Here is a 19709-nt window from a genome sequence, read left to right on the forward strand (position 1 = left end):
ATGACAGCTGTCTGCTAAGCACAGCTAATGGGGATCCTATAAACAGTAAACAGCTGGACTAAGTGACTCCTCCCCCTGGTATTTCATATAGGAAGTACCTGCAGGCTCCAAGAAGCAAAAATCTCCTAGACTTCTTTGGAGAAATAAACAGCAATTACTCAGCCGTTTTTTGTCAAAATAACCACTCTTATTTCCTTTTTTAAGAATGGTTTTGATAATCCTTATTTGAATCATGACTATAGCTGTGTCTGAATTCCCCCTCTACTCGCTATATAGCGCATTCTTCATTTTCTAGTGCTGTCTGAATCTACCAATTCTAAAATCGAGTGCATGAGAAATTTCCCAGAAGTCTTTGCAAAAAATTAGCGTGAATCGATGCTGATTAGATTAGTGAATATAGACCTCAATGCATTGCAGTTGAACATTTTCGAATAACAAAACGTGTTTAACTACTATACAGCTTTTTAGTAGTTAGGGATTAGGGTCAGGAAGGGCATCCGGCGTAAAAACTCTGCCAAATCACTGATGCAAAACAGTGGGTGCTGTTACGCTGTGGCAACCCCAAAAGGGATAAGCAGAAAGTGAACAACAATAACAGGGATTAGGGTGGGAATTCAGACGTATCCTAAGTCTTTATTGAAACATTCAAGTTGTAAACAAACCAATCTGATGCTTCAATACTGTTAGCCCCCACGTCCAACACACTTGATCAATTTTGTATAGTGGTAGGGATGTGATCTTCCAACAAGTACACCTCTGATTGGCTTGAGAGTGGTTACCATAGAAACAGTGACTGACTTGGACCAAATTGTTTCAACATGGCGGTATCTGTATTGGGAAAAATGGTGACTGAATTGACTTATTTTGGTTGAAGCTGGAAGTCAAAATTTTCTATTAATGATGTCACACTTACTCAGTCCAGTTCCCAGATGAGCCAAAGAGTGATTAGCCACATGGGCAGGGCATGTGTAAAATGATTACCTCCGTGGTGGAAATAACTTTCATCCAAAGATCACTTCACAAAACTTCAGGAATTCAAGAAGCAGTAAAGGGGGAGGGGGGGGGGTCATTATGAGGCATTTGTTTGAGGTCATGAGCAACGAAGAACATTCTCCTTTAGGATTTTTGGGTACATCATTAAAATCAGCTATTCTCCAAACCATCACACTGCCACCACTGTGTTTGACTGCTACTTCAGATGGACTCCTTCCAGAAAATTCCTCTTTATCTCATCAGAACATTTAAGAAGTGTCTCCGTGTTCTTGTTGCCCAGAAGAGGTCTTCTACAGATCCACATTTGTCCAAAAATCTGACAGATGGATCATGAATTTTAACCGGAAATAAGTCAGGTGAGGCCTGACCTTCTGTCCATCTTCTTCTATGGTCTCTTGGTTGGTTCCTCATTGAGTTCTTGGACTCATTTTGCTTTCACCTCTAATCCCCAAAAACAAAATATTGAAAAGATCAAAGATCAGGAGGAGTCCTCCCCAGAGACACTGAGCCAAAAATGATAGAAGAACCTGTGAAGATCAGCGGTGAAGGAGCTTCTTCGCAGGAGCAGCTCCTCTCTGATGCACAGCAGGACATCAAAACAGCCTGAGAACCCCCCTAAAGCAGCCTCCATGCAAGCTCCTCCACAAACCTGAACATCTAACACCTTCACAAGGTCTGAGCAGGATTGCTACTCCTTACCACAGATGTCATCAGAGCTTCAGAGAACTGTGGTTTTTCATGTTTTTGAGAGCAAAAATGGACTTTAAAAGGCAGAAATCTTCACGTCAGTGCATCACATTTATTTCAGAGTTCCTCTGGAGCAGCAGGACTGTGCAGCTGCTGGTTCCATCACGCTGCTCGTCTGAGAACTACTTCACAATAAGAGCTGGTGACGTCATCCTCTTGTGGGCTTTTAAAAAAATGAGTCTGTAAACCTCTGCTGGACCTCATCCCTCCTCATCACACTTCAGTCTGTCCTCCTGGAGCTGCTCCTCAGCTGTCGAACCTCCTCAGCCTCCTCCACCGCAACTCGTCGTCTGTCGGCTCGTTGGGCAGGTTGAAGCCGTACGGCGGTGGCGCTCCTCTCTGGTAGTTTTGTCCTGAAAAGAGCATTTTGGTCAAATCTGGGCATCTGGACGAGGCATTCACCGCCCCCCCAGCTCCTCACCTCTGTCATTCAGACTGTTTCTAATGGCCGCCTCCAGCTGCTCCTCCTCTGTCAGCCCTCCCGTGTAGGACGCCGTGTATGGCGGCGGGGGCTGGAAGTTTCCTGAGCGTCCTCCTGCGAAGCCGCTGTAACCTGGATTCACAGGACGAGGTAAATGAAAGCTGGAGTTCATGTTCATTCAAATGGATTCTCTCTGTAGATTTAACTAAAGCAATAGAGATGCAGTCTCTGATCTCGAGTTTCACATTTAGTTTTCTTGCATTCAGATGAATATCAGTCTACCTCTTTTTCTGGAACAATCCAGTCTGCATACGATGAAAGAGAATCTAAACTCACGTGTTTCAGTAAAAACTTTTTTCTACACATTGACTTGTGAGGATCTGCAGGTTCTGGTGCAATACCTGAGCCGCTGAAGGCCGGGCCGGCATGAGAACTTTGTCCACTCGTGTTCACAAACTCTACAGGACAAATGCAAAAAACAGAAGTTTCCCTTAAATCAAACTGTTGTTTCTGTGATTTAAGACTCTAAGATATTTAAGAAAAGGAAAAATGTTTCAAAATGTGTTCTCATTCTTAAAAAAAACATATCAAAAACATGAAGTGACGTTTCCTCTGAACGAACGTCAGTGCCTCTGCGAAAACTTTATTCATCAAATCAAAAGTACTTTACTGAGAGCAAAATAACTTTTAAATAATATATTTTATATTTAGCAAACTTTTCATTTTAAAAGATTTACACTGTCTTTGTCTTGTGTTTTGTTCTGCAGTTCTGTTTGGCATTTTTTTTTTTGACTCATCAAGTCAAAACTTCTTTTATTTTATAAAAAAAATGTCAGAATGTCTGATTTAGAATTTTTTCTATTTTTTATTTTTCTCAAACATTCATTAATAATGAAACAGGAAAAAAAATATTTATTGGTTTTCTCAGTTTCTCCTATTAAGAAGCAGCAAAGCTTTATGTGTGAAACAACTTCAAAAAGAGGAGCCTCGGTTGGAGCTGAAAGGAAGGATGTTCAGGGTTTATACTTTTGGACTTCACTTGGGAGCCTTTGGAAAGGAAAACCTCAAACACTCAGTGGATCTTTTAAAAAGGAAACCACAAACACTCAGTGAAGGGAGTCATATTTTACTTTCATTTTCATCAGGTTGTGCAGGGAAAGCTGAGGATCTGTTTGTTCTGCAGCTACAACAGAAGAACCTGGATCAGCTTTTTCAACAAATTATGCTTCTTTCTGTGAGATTGTCAGAAAACATTAAAATACTTAAAATAAATTTCAGGATCCCCCCCTCCTAAGTTGTCTTAGAACTCACTAATGTTTCAACACAGGTTGATGAAGCGGAGACTTGGGTTCAAGGTTTCAGGTCAATTGATCTGCTGGAAAACTCTGTTTTTTCCTCCAAAGAAATAACAAACCCATCAGTTTAAAGTAAAACAGTCGGTGCCCCGCCCCCCCAAAAAAGGAGGGAACCAACACCAGTTCCTTCACAGTCTACAGTTCTTATTTGAGAAGTTTCTGCTTTTAAATTATTTTATTTGAACAATTATTTTTAATCTTTTGTTATATTTTTTTAAAATCTCTTCTACGGCTGAGGTGCAGTTTTTGCACTAAAACTCTAAACTTCAGTTGTAAAGGCTCAAACATCAGAGAAACGTGTTCAAAGGTCACTGATAGAATCCACCTGTTCGAATTAAATGATTTCAGATGTCAAGACGTCTTTGAGGAATATTGAAACAAGAGTGGCATTGCAGGAAATCAAACCTGCACATTTCTTCATGAGGGTCTTCAGCGGACCGGCCGTGTAGAGCAAACCCACCAGAATTCCTGCCAGGTGACCAACAAAAGAGGTTCTGCAAAGGCGGGACAACAAGGACTGTTAAACAATGCTGCCATCTGGTGGACACTGAGAGACATTTTCATCTGCATACAGCAAACACGCTTTTGGAAAGCAAGAGTGTCCTCCTTTCACGATAGGATATTTAAGGAGGTTTAGGATCCAGGTAACTCACCCGGGGGAAGTGATGTGGATCAGTACAAGCTCCACCCAGCTGACGTAGCGGTTGGAGACGGGGAAGCCCATGACGTAGGTCACTCCTCCAGGATGGTAATGGTTACTGAGCACCTTCAGAGCAAATAGGACACCTGCAAACATATTTATGACAAGTTAGCGAGAGCTTACAGTAACTTTACTTAACACTGGAGGGGGCGGAGCTTTTCTATAAGTGGACTACAGACTGCCCCCTTCTGTCTTTGACCTTTGAGATTCATTTATGGTTTCTATTTAGTTGTATTCACTGCTCTTATTTAGGTTTCAAACCGTAAGACTGAATTCTTTTTTGGTGATATTTTTATTTACTTTTTCTCACTATTATAGTAAAATATAGTATGATAATAAAGTAGACAATTATCTTAAACTGAATTAGAGATGTGGACTTTGAGAAAACCACATAGTCTGATGTGTGAAAGCATTTCTGAAACATTGAGCTTCTTTTCAGTCATTTAACATTCTTCAGCTGAATTTACTTTTAGAATTTAGTTTATCTCACGTGTTGGTGACTTTAGCCGTTAGCATTTCTTAATCTACATTCAGTGAAGCTTTTGTTGAACTTTGAAATTCCTGTAAGCCACAAATTTTACGCTTTATTTTAGTCTTTTGCTTGAAGAGTAGCATGTGAATTGAGTTTTTATCTCTCCCTTCCTCCTGATCCGAAGGCATTTATGCATTATTTTAACTTTTTTTGGCTAACTTACACATTTGTATGCGTCACAACACATTAAGTTTGTTTTATTTCTGTATAGTATTAACAAAAAACAAAACAAGTTCATTCGTATCTTATTTTTAGCTTTTTCTTTTTACTTACTTTTTTTATTTAATGTTTATCAGTTAGAGGAAATTTCGAAACAAGAGTCTCTTTAATTTAAATTAGTTCTCAAAGCTTCTAATTTATCAATTAGCAAATTGAAAATAAAATAACAAATAAAAGAAATATATACATTTTCATACATAAATGTATCAATATTAGGTTGATTAGTCATTACTTGAAAGTAATATAATGTTCAAAAATAAAGAAATAAACATACATCCTTCAAATATTAATACATCCTCATACACAAACTTGTAGCTTGCGATACCTTCATAATAAATAAATATAATTTTAAACATCATCTGTCTATCATCTGTCTGACATTGACTGTATATGAGATGTACAGTCAGTGCTTCCATGTAGCGATAAGGCTAACCTTTGTGGACAATAGCTCCTCCCACATGTGGCAAGTCATCAAATTTATAAACACATTTTTGGACAAGCATCAAGCAACAAATTTGCCGCACAATTTGCATTCGGTGTGAAAGCAGCATAAATTACATAATTGAATTTGCTCTTAATCACAAATGGACATATTTGCATTTATACAGACAATACATGACATGCAATCCATTTATGCTCCATCAAGTAGAGTTTAATTGATCTCTTGTGAGTGTGATGAAGGGATTCAGCTTCTAATATTTTAGTTTGCAACTTTAAAGTTGTCATCTTATACACTTTATTTATTTATTTTTTTAATTATTGTATTTAGTGAAATTCTTAGAGCAATTTTTAGTGAAGGAGGCTGTTTTTAAAGACCCACTACAATTATGTCTTTTTGTGTTTTTAACTTGCTCTTGTAGGATTTTCTCATAATAGCAGAGCTATATAAAATAATTTACAATTAAAACTGTTTCTAAGTGTTTCTGAATTGAAATCATGTTGGATCAGAAAACTGGATGCTAAAAAAACTTTGAACTTATGACACGGTCTCTCTTATCACTCTGCTCCTCCAGGTTTTCATTTTCTTCATCCGAGTTGGTCTTTAGCTCAAAACTGTATAGCTGGATTGATCCAACAGCTTTATTTTAGCGCCGCTAATGCTAAGCTTTAGCGTGAACGTGCAGACAAAGATCCCAGCGACGTGAAGGTGAAGGGAGTGGGGTTTCTCAGAGCCAACAGTCCCGCCCACAAGCCAGAATTGTATATCTAATAAACTACTCCTGCTGTAGATACAAAATGTCATATAAAAACAATAAAAGCTCTTTGATTTTTTTTTTCCAAAAACTGCACAGTTATACTTAAAAGATTATTGGGAAACATTTTACAAGAAAAAGAAATGTGGTTGGAGTAGGACTTGAACCGCTTGATATAAACGCGAAATACATTCAGGAAAAAATGTGTATTTGGTGTTTTTAATGGATTCTTGTGGCATTTTCTGATAATAGAAGACATATCTAAAGAAAACTAAACCTAAAATTTCAGTTGAGTTTTTTTTCTTTAAATCGGGATAAAGAGTAAACAGATAGATGAAGGGAAGTAGGATGGGGCTCACGCTGTGCCGATTAAAAAAAACTATGGAGACACTTTGAAAACAGATCAAAAGATGATCCATGTGGAACTTTGAATAGATCCCAAACAGATTTTTTAAGCTTCCAGTTCATTCTTTTCTTGACCTTTTCATCTGTTGTCAGTAAAAGACTTTCTACGACTTTTTAAAAATGATACCTGAGAAACCAACAGCGCACGCCGCGCTGTGGGACGAATCCTGGGTCAGCTCCGTCAGCAGGCCCTCCAGCAACAGATAAACGCATCCGGTGAGCAGAGAGAAGACGGACAGCAGGTAGAGGAACCATGCCCCCCCCAGCCGCCGCTCCAGCCGGATCCCCTTCCAGAGGAAGGACACCATGTTGAAGTAAAGGTGTAGGTCATCGGCGTGGTGCACGGGGGACAGCAGGAGTCGGCGCCAGTCTTTATAATGATACGCTTGATGTACGCTGATGCAGGTCTGAGGAGCAACACGAGGTTCAGGATGGAAACTGGTTCTGAGCCTGTTAGAATAATGGGGGGCTTACCTTCATGAGGGGGGCCGCAGGGAATAGGTAAAGGTACACGTTGAGGGCCATGACGGCCAGAGTGACGGGGGGGATCCTGTCCAGGCCCACCTGGAACACCTGAGAGGCCAGGAGCAGCAGCCCCAGGTGGGACCTCCTCTCTCGACCTCGCATTCTGAACACAGAGTAGCCACAGATTTAGAACATTTACAGCAGCAATTTGACACTAAATAGATGTTTACAAGAATAAAGTTTCTGTGGAAACTCAAGGAATAAGCATGAAACCCCTTTAGTTCTGTTCCTTAAAGACTGGTTATCTTTTGATCTATTTGCAAAAGTGTTCCCAGTGGTTTTTCATTATAATTTTAAGGATTTTAGTCAAAAAAAAACTAGGGCCAGAAATCGATTAAATATATATATATTAACTAATTCATCTAACTAGTAAATCTGGAAAAAATTAATCGTGATTAATCGTTATAATTTTTTTAGTCTCACCATTAACTGACCACATATGATCTGTGAATAATCACAATATGAAATCACACAGGAAACTCTTTTAGAACATTTATTTTTAATTACTGCTGTCAACTGATTACAAAAAATGATTAATTGCACTTTGTGTTGGGATTAAACGTGATTAATCGCAATGATTTACCAGGTAAAATTTATTTGCACAATATGACACTGAAACAATGACCATGTTTCATACATTGAGCCTGAAAATATTATTAAAAACATATGTTGTGAATTGTGACGCATGAATGTGAGAGTTCTGAAAACGGAAGCCTGAAATATAAATACACACGCAACTTTTCATTGGAAGTGGTCGCTTGAACGTTCTTTGCCAATGCCGGTATGAACTTAAAAACAAACCGCAAAACTAGCATTACTGGTCCAAAAAAAAAAAAAAAAAAAAAGATGCTGAGCCATATTAGAGTTGTTCAGCCGTACAGTTTGGACCCAGATGCCATCTCGGATGAGGAAAAGGAAGAAATACATGGATGTAGTCGTCTACAAATGGATGCACCAGAGTAGAGCAGAGTTGGAAGCTTGTGGCCCATCCACAAAATTTACTATCTTTTGCGAACAATCTTTTTGGTCACCTCCTGATTCCCAATGACTTGAATAAAGAAATACTCAGACATGCAAATTTAACCCTATTTTTTCAAATATATGTCTTCTATTATCAGAAAAATACAGAAAGGTCTTCATTTGTCTGCTCTGTTTTTTTACATTTATTTTTACATCTCTACTTTTCTGTTTACTTTAGTCAGGGGGTGGAGCTTCCTGTGCTGAGGTTCAAATTAGCCCAATTTTGTCCAGATTTAACCTAAACCCAAACTTTGCTTCTTGTAGTGTTAATTTAACATAAAAATCATTTCTTTTTGTAATTTATTTCCCTAATAAAGTGCTTCAGAAATAAGAAAAAATACATTTATAATGTTTTTACATCTTATCCATAAAGTTCAGTAAAAACATGTCAAATCTGCTCCAGTTGATCTAGTTTGTGTCCTTTTGGATTCCTTTTGAATTCTCAAATAATTTGGCTAAACTTCAAAAAGACGAGCGATAATAATGCAAACATGTAAAGTTGTTTTCTTAATCATACGAACGAAAACTTGACGAACATGTCAGTCATGTTATAAATAAACTTACTTAGAAAAGAATGTCGATGTCAAAAAAGTTACTTTCTCTTCAGTCTCCGCCTTGTGGCTCTTCCTCGTCTTGAGTTATGCTAAGCTAATGCTAAAGCCGCCGCGAGTTCAGCGTTAAATCCGGTAAATCAGCGGGCAAACGTCTCCGGGATTTTTCTGTTCTCACTGAGTGACGGTGGTACCGGTACCGGTCGTCTTAAAGAGACGTCAGAGGTTGATTTCAGCGCGTTTCATCACTTTAGATGCCCGCGAGGCGATGAGGAGGAGCTTCCGGGAGGAGTCACGTGACAATAACAAAGTGACGAGAAGACGGAAACCTGAAGCGCACTGAAAATGTAGTTTTTGTATTTGTGCATCTGAAATAGACAAAAAGCTGTCTGGAAAAAATATATATTTCCATGTTTGTAAACTTTTGTTACCAAAAATAATATTTCTAAGCACATATGCGATTATAAAACAATCATTTGATGTTTCAGCAATCTGAAAAAGATTATGTAATTTTCAATTTAGAGTTCTATTTTTAAAACTGGGCAATTCAATTGCAGGTAAAAAAAACTCAATTTGAAAACTGTGACTTTTGTTCCCATAGTGGTACAAATATCACTCGAAAGAGTGATGACGTAAAGGGAAAAACATAATTTCTCCACACGGGGGCGCTGTTTTGCCTTTTTTTTCTGAAAGATCTTTGTGAAAAAATCACATTGAAATCCAACAGATTTATCAGTTAATCTAACTTGAAACAGATTTATAGAAAAAACATTTTAACATATTGCCAGTTTTAATCATTAGATGAGAAATGCATTTTATTTCAATTATGATGCAAAAAAATGAAAAAAACGGCCACCGTACCCGACAGTCATGTGATGTAAACACAGTAGAAATGAGGTAATCGGTGAGTCGCAGACAAATGTAGAGCTTTAGATTGTCATGATAGCCAAAAAGAAATAATTAATTCAACCGTTTACTTCTTAGAACGTTTATTATAACATCATTAAAACATGTATAACTCACTTTTCTGTGTCCCGGTACGCGGCAAGTGCACGGGCTGCTGCCGTGACAACATCTTAAAAGCTCTATTTTTTTTCTAACAGAATTCTCTAAAAAAAAAAACAATGTTGTAACACCATAACTCATTAAAATGTGTTTGGATGAATTCAGGCTCAATAAAACAATTTTCAACGTGATCCACATTGATTCTACCGACAATCTACGTGTCACAAACTCTTACTAGCGTGTGTAGATGTAGCCGTAGCGTCCCCAGTAACCGTCATGCAGGATTCCTCTGCGGGACCAAAGCTGCAGTAAAAGTATTGAACCTTCATACAGACGTTCAAAATCCATCAACGAAATAAACAGTTTAAATAAGGGAAAAATCCTGGCAAGCATTTGCAGACCGCAGCACATCCATCTTTCTTTTCTGTTTGGACCCGCCCCCAGAGCTGCTGGCCAATGACTAAAGAGAGCTTTAGTCACGCGGTCTGGTTTACAAAGTTTGGTCACGCTAAAGGGGGCTCTGGGAGGCGTGCTCAAGGATGACATTGTGAAATGGGAGGGACCGACAAGGAACAAAAGGCGGAGCCTCAGATCAAGTCGTTTTACTTCCGTGTGTTAAAACGCTCCACAAAAAAGATTCATATTTCATAAATAATTAGTTTTTTAGTGTTCCAAAGGTAATTTATGATCATATATATGGATATAGTTTACTCTGAAAGGCTGAAGAAGATCATGGTATGGTTCATTTAATAAGTTCTATACAATATTTGTAAACTAGAAATTTAGAATAATTACAATTAGTTTAATAAAATATAAACAATATTATCATATATATTAATATTCATGGTCATTATAAGAATTGTTAAAGTTAAAACTACAACAACAACAATGATAATGATAATAATGAATGCATTTATTTAAAACAGAAAGAAAAAAAATACCTCATAAAATGAACATAAAAATGTACAAACAGAAAAAATAGGACTACATCCGAGACTGACCTTGGTGGTCACAATAAGAACGATAACAATTTCATCTCCCATAATCCTTCACTTACAGGCAATAAAAGTATTTTACCTAAACAAAACTTATCGAACCAAAAATTCAAACATTATCAATTCAGACAAATTTAAAAAACATTCAAATTTTTGGCCACCAATTAATGAAATATTGATCAAGACCTTGACAGGATCATCTACTTCCTGTCAAAAATCCAAAACACTTTAATTCACTCAACATAGATGATAATGTTACAAGTGTAACCATGAATTATAATTAAAAAAAACATCGGAGACAGGCGTGTTCAAACTAATTGACCATATTTATTGATCACGATATTTCCGGTCTTAGATGTTCTCCACCGTTGTTATGCGCTGAGATAAAATATACACCGACAGTAACTTGCTTTTGTTTTTATTCAATATTTTATTTTAAATATTATAATATTGAATTGTAAATTGCAAAATGAATGATCATATTAAAAGCCTAATCTGAATATTGAATTGTCAATTAAAAAATGCATTTCAAAATGAAAGGTCAAACTGCATATTGAATTGTAAATTACAAAGTGCATTGCCATTTGAATGACATCAAAAACCATGACAATTTACAATGCAATTGATTTTGTTTTTCTTCAATATTTTATTTTGTAAAATTGTGATATTGAATTGTAAATTTTCATACTGAATTATAAATTACAAAATGAATTATCATTTTGCAAGCCTGAATTGAATATTGAATTGCAAATTGCATTTTCAAATTGCATGATGAATTTGCAAATTCAATTGTCAATTGAAAAATGCATAATACTTTGAATTATGAGCAAAAAAAAAACTTCCATATTTTGGCCTCTGACCGAAATTGATCTTGTGTACACCAGAATGGTTCCTGGTGTACACAAGATCACCCTCTTCAAGGTCGGGAGAAACACACCGATCCTGATTTCTAAGATCCCTCATTTTTACTGTCCACTCTTTGTTGTACTGTCTCATAGGTCGAGGCTAAGGACTTTTGGTGCTCCTCATCCCACTCTTCTAAGGGAAGATCTTCTCCCCTCATTTCCCTGTCTATAAGCAGATCTACAGGCAACTGTAGCTCCCTCCCAAACATTAAAAATTAAGGAGTTCTGCCTGTTGTCTGGTGCACCGTGGTGTTATAGGTAAAGATGACCTGGGCGAGGTGACGCGGCCACTTCCTTTTATGTTCAGCTTGGAGACTTCGCAGTAAGTAATGTAGAGTGCGATTAAAGCGCTGACACAAACCATTCCCCTGTGGTGATATGGGGTGGTGCGACTCCTTGCAACTTTATACAGCTTGCAGAGCTGTTGGACCAAGTTGCTCTCAAAATTTCTGCCCTGATCCGAGTGAATACGGTTGGGAACCCCAAATAGCTGAAACCAGTGTTTAACTAGTGCTTCTGCCACAGTACTCGCTCGCTGGTCTTTTGTAGGGACAGCCTGTGTATACTTTGAAAAAATGTCAGTCATGTCAAGAACATTCTCCTTCCTATCGGAAGAAGGCTCCAACACTGTGAAATCAATCGCCAAAATCTCGTTAGGTCAGGATGCCTTGAATGTGTCCATAAAGACTTTAACTTTGGGCTGAACAGCTTTTGACACCACACATCTTTCACAAGTTTTGCACCATTTTTCCACATCTGTGTACATATTGGGCCAATAATAACAAGCTCGAACCAACTGTAGTGTCCGCTCGACATCCTGATAACCCTGCTCATCATGTAGAGAGCAGAGAATTTTATTCTGCCAATACTGGAGTAAAACCAACTGCTCTACTTCAGCCTGTCCGTCTGGAGTATGCACACAGCGATAGAGGACAGACTCGCGCTCTTTCAGGCGACCCCACTGTCTAACCAGCTCTCTACTGCCTCTAGTTAGCTCATTTCTCTCATTTGCATCAGGCATCTTACCCATCTCCCATTCCTGCTGGGTCATCTGTCCTCCTGGTCGTGGACTGCACCTCTGCTTCATCTTGACTATGGACTTCATCATCACTCGTCCCTCAGCTCCATCTGAATGAAGTCTTTTAGATACATAGTTGTAGAAGCTAATCTTTCTTTGATAGTTCTGGTATCGCCTGACCGTCCTGGGATAGGATCTCTCCCTCATGTGGGAATCCCTAAGGTTTCTTCTTTTTTTCCTGACTCAGGTTTTTTTTTTAGGAGTTTTTCCTTACCGGGAGGGAGGGTCTAAGGGCAGGGATAACCAGTTTATGTAGTCTGTTTAGTTTTTAACAATTGTTTACATTTTGAATGCCAATGAGGCAAATTTCTTTGTGATTTTGGGCTATATAAATAAAATTGAATTGAATTGAATCTCCCAATATCCCAACATTGGGCCAATAACAAGGTCCTGATGTTGAAGAGTACAGAGGTCAGTATGGTCAGTAGGGTAGTAATCTCCTCCATTACAGCAGAGCTAAATGCAGACTCTCTTAAAGGGGCATGTTGGCGGGACAGCTCAAAATTTTTCTGTAACTGCCCACTTAAGAGCCACCAATTCCAGTTTCGTAGAACTGTAGTTGTTCATGTTTTGCTCAGCTGGCCTTAAAATTTCGATTTGCAAATGCAAAAGGACACAGCTTACCACCATGCTCTTGGGAAAGGACAGCTCCTAACACTCCATGGCTGGCATCTACTTTTAACACAAATGGCTTCTGGAAGTCTGCATAAGCAAGAACAGGGGCTGTTATCAAGGCCGTCTTAAGCTTTTGAAAGCTTTTTCTCACAATCAACGTCCCAAAACTCACTCAAATGTTTTCTAGGCGTCTTGTCTTTTTTACCAGGAGGAAGACACCTAGCCACTAGCCGATTTATAGGGGATGTCATGCTGGAAAACCCCCAAATAAAATGCCTATAGTAACTGGCAAAGCCTAAAAATGATAGTAGCTCTGCCGGGTTAACAGGACGACTCCAGTCCCGCACTGCTGCCACTTTCTTTGGTTAAGTGGAGACCCACTCAGCTGACACAAGATGCCCCAGGTATTTCACACACTTTTGAAAGAACTGGCATTTTGAGAGCTTCACCTTTAAGCCCGACTCTCCAAAAGTGACAAAACTAGGTCCAAATGTTGCAGGTGTTGTTCCACAGAAGAAGAAAAAATGATGACATCATCTAAATACAGCAGAACTAGAAGCTCCTTACAGACCTACAGAGGATTTCAGACCAGGAGAAATATTTTTATGAGGAAATCTGAATCAAATTAAAGACAGACGGACATTTCAGAGTGACTCCTCTCATTTGTTGCTCAAATATACGGCAGAACAATCAAACTGTCAAAATAATCCTGGATCTCCATCAATCGGTATTTATAAAGACATTCAGATGTTTTTCTGGAACATTTTACTGCAGACTGCCTTTTCCAGATCACAAATATTTGTTTTTAACAGACTTTAACATGTTAGTAAAAAATATATATTTTCCAACTGTAATCAAATGATAATCGTCTCCACTTCAGAAACCTCATTTCCTGAAATGCTGAGTGTGTGTTTTCAGTTCTCCCGCAGTCTCCTCCTCTCTCTTGGCCTCAGAGCTGGACCATCATCAACAGGACGGTTTCTCTTGGGTTCCTGCATCCGCCTGCTCTTGGTCTGAAAAGACGCGTTTCATAGTTACAACAGGAAGTCGGGTAACAACGATGACGAGGAGGAAGGCTGTAGTACCTTAAAGTAGACGTAGAGGGCAGATGTTGAAACCACCATGATCAGCAGGACCACAACATGTCTGATGATGAATTCAGTCCCAGAAACTGAAACTGAAAACAACACAAACTACATTCATTATTAAAAGTCCTTTCATTTAAACCCAAAACTGTTGTTGTGATGTTGAAGCCCAAAATGAAGCATTTTCATCAGAGAAACTAGAACGATGGTGAATGAAGTTGTTTGTGTGAAACCAAGTGGAGGATCAGTTCAAATACCTAAAACAGTCAGACTCAGCTGCTGGCTTTGGAGCGTCAGGTTTTGGGAGTTGATGTGGACGTGGTGAACACAGATGTAATCTCCTTGGTGGGCGTGGCTCGCCTCCAAGAATGAGAAGAGGGCGGAGTTATTGACAGCCGGCAGGGTGTTGTTCAGAGTTGTGGTGGAGTTGTTGAAGATGAGCTGGAAGATCCCGCCTTGGTACAGATGATGGGAGGAGCAAATGATGCTGAAACTGGTACCAAAGAAGATCTGCAACCCCTGATTTCTAGCCTTGGAGACCCCACAGCTGGAAGAGACGGAGATGTTTGGACTTTCCAGGGAATCTGTTGGAAAGAAGAGAAAGTGTCAACACAGACTGAGCGGGAGAAGTTCCTTTATTTAATACATATTTTAGTACAGTGAAAAAAAAAACATATATCAAATTTGAGAACATTTTTAAACTTGAAAGTACACATTGTAAATTTCAAAGTATTATTGAAAATGTGAAAATTGACATTGTAAAATTTAATACTTAAATAAATAAATATTTGAAATTTAAAATGTTACTAGATGAAAAATGATGCTATTTTTTTTAAAACTTTTTTATCAGATTTGGGGTGGGGCTCGCAGGTGAGCTTCTGGTGGCCGGGCCTCCTCACATGGGTTGAGTCAAGCATGAAAGAATGAAAAGAGATCACTTCCCTCTTTGCCCACCATCTGCAGGACTGCTACTAAGGGGCTGGCGCAATGTGGTGTGGGTGGCAATCGAAGGTGGGAACCTTGTTAGCTCAAATACTGGTAATGGAACTTGGCTTATGGGACATGGAACATAACCCCTCTGTGAGAAAACTACCCTGAGCTTGTGGGACAGGTTGAGAAATACCAGCTAGACATAGTTGGGCTCACCTGTGCTCTGAAACTCAGTCCCTCGAGAGGGATTGAAATGTCTACCTTTCTGGAGTTGCCCATGGTGGGAGGTGGCAGACTGGGGTGGACTTTCTCGTTAGCCCCCATCTCAGCCGCCAAGTGTTGGAGTTTGCCCTAGTGGACAAAAGGGTTGTGTCCCCTTGCCTTTAGTAGGGAAAAGGTCTATGACAAGTTTTGGCTTATGGGTAAAACAGCAGATTGGAGTTCCTGGCCTTCTTGGTGTTTCTCAGAGGAGTACTGGAAGTGCACCAATGGGGGACTCCATAGTGGGCCAATGGGGGACTTCATCATCCACCTGTGGGACTTCAATACCCACATTAGCTATGACAGTGGGGTTGAAAGTGACACCTGGAGGGGCATGATTGACTTTAACTTAGGACATTGTCGGCCAGTTGTAGGAATACTTTGAGGATCTCGTCAGTCCTGCTGATACACCTTCTGTTGTGGAAGCAAAGGCTGAGGACACTGTGGTGGAGGGGTCCATCACTGAGGTCACTGAGGTAGCCAACAAGCTTCTCCGTGGCATGTTTGTGGGAGTGGATGAAGTCCTCCCAGAGTAACCAAAGCCACTGGAGGCTGTGGAAGTGTCTTGGCTGACACATTTCTGGAGCATTGCATGGCAGATATGAACCGTACCATGGGACTGGCAGACAGGGGTGGCGGTTCCCCTTTATAAGAAGAGGGGCAAGAGGGTGTGTCCCAACTATCAGGGAATCACACTCCTCAGCCTCCCTGGGAAAGTCTATGCCAGATTACTGGAGAGGAGAGTCCATCTAATAGTCGAACCTCAGGTCCAAGAACAACAGTGCAGTTCATGTCCTGGTCGTGGAATGGTCTGTATGTGTCTAATTTGGAGACCAAAGGATTTCCTCTCTGCTCTTTGCAGACGATATTGCCCTGTTATCTTCATGAAGCCAAGACCCCCAGCATGAATTAGGATGGTTTGCAGCTGAGTTTGAAGTGGCTAGGATAAGGGTCAGCATCACTAAGTTTGAGGCTGTGATTCTTGACCAGAGAAAGGAAGTTTGCCCTCTCTCAGTGGATGGAGTGCTCCTGCCCCAGGTGGAAGATTTTAGTTATCTTGGGGTCTTTTTCGCAAGGTAGGGAAGATCAAAGCGTTAGATCGACAGGTGGATTTGAGCGGCGTCCAAAGTTATGCAGTCGCTGTACCGGTCAGTTGTGGTAAAGAAAGATCTGAGCCAGAAAGCAAAGCCATCAATTTACCAGTCGATCATGTTCCAGAGCTCACCAATGGTCATAAGTTCTGGGTCATGACCAAAAGTACGAGGTACCGACTGCAAGCAGCTAAAATGAGTTTTCTCCATAGCATGGCTGGGCGATCCCTTAGAAATAAAGTGAGAAGCTCAGTCACATAGAGACAGCTTGGAGTAGAGACACTTCTCCATCATATCGAGAGGACCCAGTCAAGATGACTCAAGCATCTGGTCCGGATGCCTCCTGGACATCCCCCAGGTAGGTCCCACTGGGGGGAGGCCTCGGGGAAGACCCAGGATATGCTGGAGAGACTACATCTCTAAGCTGCCCTGAAAAAGTCCTCATGATCCCACCAGAGGAGCTGGAGGATGTTGTTGGGCAGAGAGAAGTCTGGGTATCTTTGCTTAGAGTGATGCTCCCGCGACCTGGACCTGGATGAGCGGAGGAAAAGGTGTATGAGAGATGGATGGATGACATTTTCTTTGTTTTTCAAATTTTCTGTAATGGTTTTTCAATTTACAATGTATACTTTCCCTTTTATTTATTTATTTTTTTTGTAAACTTGTAATGTGTGTTGTACACAACTTTGTATAAGAGCAAACGTCTCAATATGACCACAATTTTACCCCGTTCACAAAAATGTGTTACCTGAACATGATACCTCCAGTTTGCAATTGGTGAATAAATTCACAAAATGAAGAAAACAGTCATTAGAAAGTGACTTCAAACAGGAGGCGCTGATCCTCCATTTATTTGTCAGTGTAGAATTGTGTGTGATCTCTTGGAACACAGCAAAACCACAACCCAGCTGTGAGCACACTGCAGTTGCGTCTTCGTGATTCCAGCTTTTCTGTGATTCACCGACATCCACTGGTCTCCACTCTCTGTGGTTGAACATTTCCAGAACCCCAGCACAGCGGCTGGTCATTCCCACCAACTTTAAACGGCCTGAAGCAAAACAGAAAATGAGCTAAAAATAAGGAAGTCATTCCATTAACAGCACTAAAATTGAAGCTTCTCCTCTACCTGAACAGGTGAGTTCAACAGCTTTACCAGAAGAACAGAACTTCTGAGATGAACTGCTACTTTTACAGTCGAGTAAAGCAGACTCATGACCTTTACAGAGGAAGTCTCTGCTCCACTCTGGAGCCTCTGTTTCTCCATAGAGCGCCCCCTGGAGGAATGAAGGAACCCCACAGTCCAGCTCCCTACAGACCACCTCTGCATCATGCTGGTCAAAGTCACCTTCACACACTATGGACCACCAGTTGTTAGACTTCACCTCCAGCCTGCCTGAACACTGATTGTCTCCGTTCACCAGCCTGATGGATTCTGTGGATCCAGAAAAGAAGATCAAGACAGATGCTGGAGTGTTCTGGAGCTAATCAGAACAGTTTTCATTTCCACAAACTACTTCTGCATTTCTATGGGAGTTTCCCGCTCTGTCTGTTTGTTGATGGTTTTTGGATGTTACTCCCCCATGAGTCAGAAATGAAAATCTGAACATTTAAGTGGATCTTCTGCTGCTGTTCTGGAGCCAGGTCACATGGACAGCAGTGTCAGAACAGCCTCAGACCCATTGAGATGAATGGAGAACTGCTCCAAAAGGCTGTTCTCAGTTGGGCAGAACATTCTGACTGATGGGTTGTTGTGGGTTCAGGACTCACACAAAGACCATCTGAGGGATTCTTTACAAATGTGTTTACAGACTCAGAGAGAGAATACTGGAACCACATTGTTCTGTTGGATCAAAGAGACTGTTCTTACCTGGAGAAAGACTTTGAAAGAACCATCAATGTTTTTACCTGAGCAGGTGATCTCATAAAAATCACAGCCTTGATCAATGAATTTCCTGCACTTCATTAAATTAGATCTATCACAACTATCATCCAGTCCCCAGATAGTGTCTCTAGAGTCTTGTCGTCTTCCTCTGAATGTGATTAATGAACCACAGTCCAACAGTTCACATACAGACTCTGCAAACTTCATGTTAATGTGTGAGCCACCAACAAGTATCCATTCTCCTTTGTACTTCATATTCAGTTTTCCAGTACAATAATGGTCTCCACCAACCAACCGAATGTTTCCAGAATCTGTGGGTCAAAACCAGACAAACATTTCACAAATAAGAAGATGAGTCAGCATCATTTACTGAGGTGCTACTATAAAAAGCGTTCTTTGACCTGAGCAGGTGAGTCCAGCAGCTTTTCCAGAATATTTTTGAACAGAGCTTCTACATTTCAGGAGAGCAGACTCATGACCTTCACAGAGGAAGTCTCTGCTCCACTCTGGAGCCTCCGTTTCTCCATAGAACGCCCCCTGGAGGCCTGATGGAGGCCCACATCCCAGCTCCCTACAGACCACCTCTGCATCCTGCTGGTCAAAGTCATCTTCATTCACTGAGGACCACGAGCCGTTCAGCATCACCTCCAGCCTGCCTGAGCACAGATGGTTCACCAGCCTGATGGAGTCTGTGGATCCAGAGGAGAAGATCTGACACCCTCGCTGCACTGCCATCACAGACACAACGTTTCTGTTTCTGTCATTAAACCAACATTTCACATTTAGTTTCTGTGTTTGAATGAAATGAACCTTCTTGAATGAAACACGTTTAACGAGTGTTTCTTCTAACGAGGATTCAGCAAAAACTGTTTTTCTGTTCGTTGTGGTTTAACAGGAGCATTTCCATGTCAGGCAGAAGAAGATCCATCCATCCATCCATCCATTTTCTTGACCGTTTCTTCCCTTTCGGGGTCGCGGGGCGCCGGAGCCTATCCCGGCTACTGATGGGCGAAGGCGGGGTACACCCTGGACAGGTCGCCAGTCTGTCGCAGGGCCTCAATCACACACACATCCATTCTCAGACACACCTAGGGGCAATTTAGGGTCATCAATCAACCTATGAAGCATGTTTTTGGACTGTGGGAGGAAGCCGGAGTCCCCGGTGAAAACCCACGCATGCACGGGGAGAACATGCAAACTC

General features: G+C 40.4%; 2 protein-coding genes across 8 annotated transcripts in view; both read right to left on the reverse strand.

Annotated features, from left to right (window-relative positions):
• Positions 1 to 1770: 1770 nt before the first annotated feature.
• rhbdd1 (rhomboid domain containing 1) lies at positions 1771 to 14278 on the reverse strand. Of its 3 annotated transcripts, none has more exons than XM_036214698.1 (8): positions 14144 to 14278; positions 7040 to 7193; positions 6693 to 6972; positions 4170 to 4302; positions 3922 to 4010; positions 2563 to 2619; positions 2162 to 2293; positions 1771 to 2093 (listed from the first exon to the last, which is right to left on the reverse strand). In XM_036214698.1, exons 1-8 carry the CDS (start codon positions 14146 to 14148, stop codon positions 1987 to 1989), a joined length of 957 nt encoding a protein of 318 aa, XP_036070591.1. In that variant the 5' UTR covers positions 14149 to 14278; the 3' UTR covers positions 1771 to 1986. The 3 variants fall into 3 exon arrangements, with proteins under 3 accessions (XP_036070591.1, XP_036070590.1, XP_024133453.1); XM_036214697.1 differs by lacking the exon at positions 14144 to 14278 and adding an exon at positions 12593 to 12690; XM_024277685.2 differs by lacking the exon at positions 14144 to 14278 and adding an exon at positions 8675 to 8971.
• LOC112149732 (scavenger receptor cysteine-rich type 1 protein M130) overlaps positions 14008 to 19709 on the reverse strand; it is a 14112-nt gene continuing 8410 nt past the window's right edge. For all 5 annotated transcript variants that reach the window (XM_036214678.1, XM_024277636.2, XM_036214677.1 and 2 more), the window contains 7 exons: positions 18910 to 19197; positions 18532 to 18819; positions 17753 to 18058; positions 17375 to 17674; positions 14602 to 14928; positions 14345 to 14436; positions 14008 to 14272 (listed from right to left, as the gene is read on the reverse strand). In XM_036214678.1, the coding sequence (XP_036070571.1) occupies positions 14174 to 14272; positions 14345 to 14436; positions 14602 to 14928; positions 17375 to 17674; positions 17753 to 18058; positions 18532 to 18819; positions 18910 to 19197 (1700 nt within the window). In that variant the 3' untranslated portion in view covers positions 14008 to 14173. The remainder of the gene's footprint in view (positions 14273 to 14344; positions 14437 to 14601; positions 14929 to 17374; positions 17675 to 17752; positions 18059 to 18531; positions 18820 to 18909; positions 19198 to 19709) is intronic.

The sequence above is a fragment of the Oryzias melastigma genome, linkage group LG13, assembly GCF_002922805.2.
Source record: "Oryzias melastigma strain HK-1 linkage group LG13, ASM292280v2, whole genome shotgun sequence".
Taxonomy (NCBI): Eukaryota; Metazoa; Chordata; class Actinopteri; order Beloniformes; family Adrianichthyidae; genus Oryzias; species Oryzias melastigma.

What these genes read in the sequence shown, in the direction of transcription:
- rhbdd1 (XM_036214697.1), bottom strand. An exon ending in CTGCGGCCCCCCTCATGAAG is followed by an intron (nt 6,973 to 7,039) that starts GTAAGCCCCCCA and finishes GTTGCTCCTCAG; the next exon opens with ACCTGCATCAGCGTACATCA. An exon ending in AAACAGTCTGAATGACAGAG is followed by an intron (nt 2,094 to 2,161) that starts GTGAGGAGCTGG and finishes TGCTCTTTTCAG; the next exon opens with GACAAAACTACCAGAGAGGA.